At 31.1% G+C, this 4,712-nt stretch overlaps 1 protein-coding gene across 1 annotated transcript; it reads right to left on the bottom strand.

The window, feature by feature from the left end:
• Window positions 1-1,183: 1,183 nt before the first annotated feature.
• LOC111617203 (glucose dehydrogenase [FAD, quinone]-like) lies at window positions 1,184-4,476 on the bottom strand (the record flags this gene model as incomplete). The annotated part of the gene is made up of 5 exons (XM_023358533.1): window positions 1,184-1,331; window positions 1,523-1,693; window positions 3,889-4,010; window positions 4,089-4,220; window positions 4,287-4,476. Coding segments are annotated over 5 exons (763 nt in total), but the record flags the coding sequence as incomplete, so codon positions are not given.
• Between the last annotated feature and the right edge of the window lie 236 nt (window positions 4,477-4,712).

Genomic DNA, 4,712 nt, shown 5'->3' with positions numbered 1-4,712 from the left:
TGGATTGTGCTCCACGTATCTTGAAAATCCATTCTTCTAATCGAGTTTACTTTCACATGATTTTGTGATGTTGATTTTGTATCACCCTTTTTCGTGCCAATGCCCATTTCTTCTTGCATATTAGCTGTTGGATGTGACTATTCCGTTTCATTACGTGGTCTCTTCCGAAATACTATTCACTTTTGTTCCGAATATCAAATAAAGATGCTACTATTTTTCATTAATAGCAAATAGATCAATTTGATTTTCTGTTTGATACAGGAAAAAGTTTCGACATTTTACAGAATTCAGGTGTGGAAGCAACGTGCTACAAATAACAAAACCAAAAGGTTTTGCTTTAATCTTACTATATTATTTTTTCATGTGCTATTCCTTATCTACTCATCTCTTGTTACGAGCTAGTATTAAAGTTATTTATTCTAACGTTAAGATTTTCCAGTAGTTACCTTGTGTTCTCTTTCCACCACTATACTCTTCTTACAGTTCATCGTAAAAGTGTTTTTTTTTTTCCTTGGAAAAACTCAATCGGTGACAATGAAGACAAGTCTCCTACGCGATTTTAACTCGCTGGATGACGTGTTCCGAAATAGATTATCATTCAAAAAGATTATTCCACAATATGTGAGTCATAAGCAACGCCAAAAAATTTCCTCGTGCAATCATCTTTCTAACACCTTAATAAAATAATGTGCATCTTTTGACTAATTTATGTCTTTTAAAAATTATTCCAATGAATTTTGCTGAGGATAAAGGGTTGAAGTTTATATCATTCAGACTTCTCCATTACCTTCGAGAGTTTGCCACATTATCTCAACATTCCAGAATAAAACTCATGTTCCGTTTTTTTTATGAGAAAGTTCGTATCCATTTTACTTGCTGGTATTTTATTGTTGCAGATTCTGTAACACATATTTTTTACGTGGATTAAGTTATTATCTTATCCCACCTTATCCAAGTAGAAGGGCTGACTCTTTGTGAAATCTGGGTTCACGAATATTTTTGGTAGGTAGTTTAAGACATCTCTCTCCATCTTTTAAGATAACAGCAGTAATACCACGTGGAAGAAAAAAATGTTCTAAAATTTATTCATCAAAACAATTTCAAATTTACTAATCAAAATATTTATATTATAGAAGTAATAATTTAAAGAAAATTTATGAAAAATTTATTTAAAATAAATTACCGGTTCCATTAATTAGAATTTGCTGGTAATCTTCTTTAGTAGTTCGATGTTCCGAAAACGTATCAGAGTTAACAAGAAATTGCATTGTTGTAGTCGAAGCATGATCATGTAGATTATTCCCTACAGGAAGATCAGCTTTCACTGGTATCTAAGGAATAATACTTATTAGTTTATTCTAGAGTATTATATATTCAAAAATAAGTGAACTATTAATAATTTTAGTAATCTCTCCCATATTAAAGTAATTCATCTAACTTCTAAATCATAAAAAAATTTTTGTATATAACTCTATAATATGATAACATTTTAACATTGAAATATTAAAATAATGGTACTGACGTGTAAATTGTGTAGAATATTTTTCGGTCCAATTCCCGAAAGCATAAGTAATTTAGGAGAATTCAAAGTTCCTGCACATATTATCACTTCCTTTCTTGCAAATGCGGTGAGATTTTTGTCGTCGTGATCGAATGAAACACCATAAGCTCTATTATCTTCGTCAATTAATATCTGAAATAATTATAAACCGATACTTTTAATTATCTTATAATATAAAATATTAAATATTAACTTAAATTTCAATATTTTTAATATAAAAGGTAAAGTAATTGAAGTATTATTATGCAAACGAATGCCGAAAAAGATTATTAAAGAGAAAACTAAGTTCTTATCAGACTTCTCTAGAAACGACTAAAAAGATAAATTATAAAACGTTCTATGTAGATGTATACGTAGAGTATTCAATGGGCGTTTTATTACATATTTCATTGGAAGTAGATGCATCAGCAATTTCCAACGGTATGAAAGGTTTGAAGGAAGACATTTGCGTGCTGTTGCTGTATCAACTTCAAAAGTGGCACAACACAACGAAGGCTCACGATCTCATCTGCAAGGCATTTGGTGAGAACAGTCAACAGCAGACCTGTTACAATTGATACAAGAAATTCAAGGATGAGATTTCTAACTTCAGGATAAATCCTATCCGGGCAGGATTTCATTATTAATGATGTTCTCCTGCAACTGATAGACGATAATCCACGGTTGATCAGAGAATTAGCACAATTTGACTATTCCCCATACACTCCAAAAATCGAGAAATTCCGATACCACCACGATAACACGCCGGCATATAGAGCAAAAATGACCTAAGACAAGCTGGTCATTCAAGGTTGAGAAGTTCTGCCGCATTCACCTAACAGTCTAGATTTGGCGCCAACCTTCCATTTTGCGTACCGTAGAATTATATTGCCACTATGCAATTCAATGACAATACCCATGTGAGAATGACACTTGAGACTTTCTTCAAAAAAAACCCATGATTCTACACCCCGAGATTGAAAGTTTGCAACAAAGATGAAGAAATATGATTGATATTGATGGTGATTACCTACAAGACTGAAGTATAATAATTGTTGAGTTAATTAATAATAAATCAATAAATTTTTTCAAAATGTTTAAATTTCTCATTTACAATAACCCGATACACTTAAAATAGAATTTAGGTATTTTGGTAGGATAATATGAAAAGAACACAAGGGAAGACAGAAAAAATTGAAACAGGATAAGAAAATTATGATAAAATCATCATCTGAACTTGCAAAAACCTAGACAAGCCTAGAGACTACAATGATGATACGGCAAATGATAATAAAAAAACTTACTTTTTTGTTTTAAAGAAATTAGTCTACAGTTAAGCAATAATTTGCTGATTATAACTTTGCATTCCACTGAACAGATTATTTTAATTTTTAACTTACAAGAATTCTGTCTTATTTTCGAAGATTATATAATCATAATAAGAAATAATGTAACATATATGCATTCAGAAAATCGAGTTATTTCAACATAAATTCTATTTTAACACATAATCAAAGTTTCGATTATTCTATAATGGTGTATATTTGCAATTGAAATAGCACGCATATAATAATCGAATTTAAAAATGCTATATCATTTGTATTGTGTGTTCCATATGTTTAAATTAAGAGTACTTTTTCTGATGGCATAGGAAAAAAATAAAATTATTCAATTTTCTTTTAAGAGTATAATCAGTGACATATTGCAGCTTAAGCAACCCTAAACACCAATTAAAACTTTTGGTGAAGGTTATGTGAATGAGCAGACTACCAGACATTAATTAGTTCAGAAAATTTCATTCCGAAAATACAATCAGAATTGAAGAACATCGTCGAATCAGAAGATCACCTGATTGTCTGGGAAAAGTTGAACATACTGAACATTATTCAATCGTTTCTCGACATCTAAACATGTTAGGAAAGTCAAGAAGCTCGACAAATGGGTACCACTCGAACTCAGTGAGAGAGATGAGAAGCATCATTTGGAGGTCTGCAGTTCTTTAGTTATTCATCACAAAAATAAAAGTATTCAAATGAAATTCTTCCCCATCCGTCTTATTCCGTAGATTTTTGCAAACAGAATATCACTTTTTTTTTATACATTTGGACAGTTTTTTGGCAAGGAAAGTCTTCAAGTAAAAGTCGGTAATTTCATTTGCAACAACCTAATATTATATTATTATGTGAAGATTGTTATCATTATAAACATAAGTAGGCAATAAATCTAATAATTATCATAAATTCCTAAATATAACAAATACGCTGAAATATTTGCTCTGATTTCCTGACAATTCCAATTTATCTTCAATAATATTAAATAACTATACTTAAAATGTACTTTTTGCATACTTTAGTTACAAATGCTGAAGTGATCAAACGAAAATTCCTTCTTCCGATTATAGGATCGATAAATCCTCTTACAGCACTCCATCTTATTCCACGATTAATTACACCTTGTGGCTGCATAAAATCTGCCAATTAAATAGTTTAAATTATTTCATTTTCTTACATTTTTATTTATTAACATAAAACATTTGATATTCCTTTACCAGTTTGATGCTCTGCATTATAATCTCCATACGGATAACCAATACTTTTCGCTGCTTCTTTGTATGCTTTCACTAATGCAGTGTGAAAAGGTGAAAATTGAACAACTAAATCACCACCAACACCGTGATAACCTACAAATAATTATTATATTTAATAAAATTATAACATAGACATTATAAAACCCTGATGAATGTTACCGTTTGCAACAATCCCAACATCTCGATTATCTTCCATCCTTAAGAAATAAGGATAAACGCTTTTCCAGTCCCAACCGATAGCACCATTTCGAGCCCAATTATCGTAGTAACGTCTGTTACCTCGAAAGTAGAGACCGGCATTTATTGAAGCTGAACCACCCAAAATTCTACCTGCTGTTGCTGGAAGGCGCTATAATATGGAAAATAATTTGAAAACAGATTAATTTGAAAACTTGTTAAAAGTAAGTTTGAAAATATAGAATAACTTTACCCTTCCTCGTAATCCTTGCCCATTTCTTTTAAGTGGGAGCGACGTATAATTCCAATTCAATCTTGGATTACCTGTACTCAAAGCTAGGCCATAAATATCATTCGCTAAGTTAGGTCTGTCCCCAGCTTCCAGTAGAAGAACCTTGTTAAAAGGAT

This window comes from Centruroides sculpturatus, unplaced genomic scaffold (assembly GCF_000671375.1).
Source record: "Centruroides sculpturatus isolate CEXI.00-Female unplaced genomic scaffold, Cexi_2.0 scaffold5126, whole genome shotgun sequence".
Lineage (NCBI taxonomy): Eukaryota > Metazoa > Arthropoda > Arachnida > Scorpiones > Buthidae > Centruroides > Centruroides sculpturatus.
This window is presented reverse-complemented; position numbering and strand designations above follow the sequence as displayed.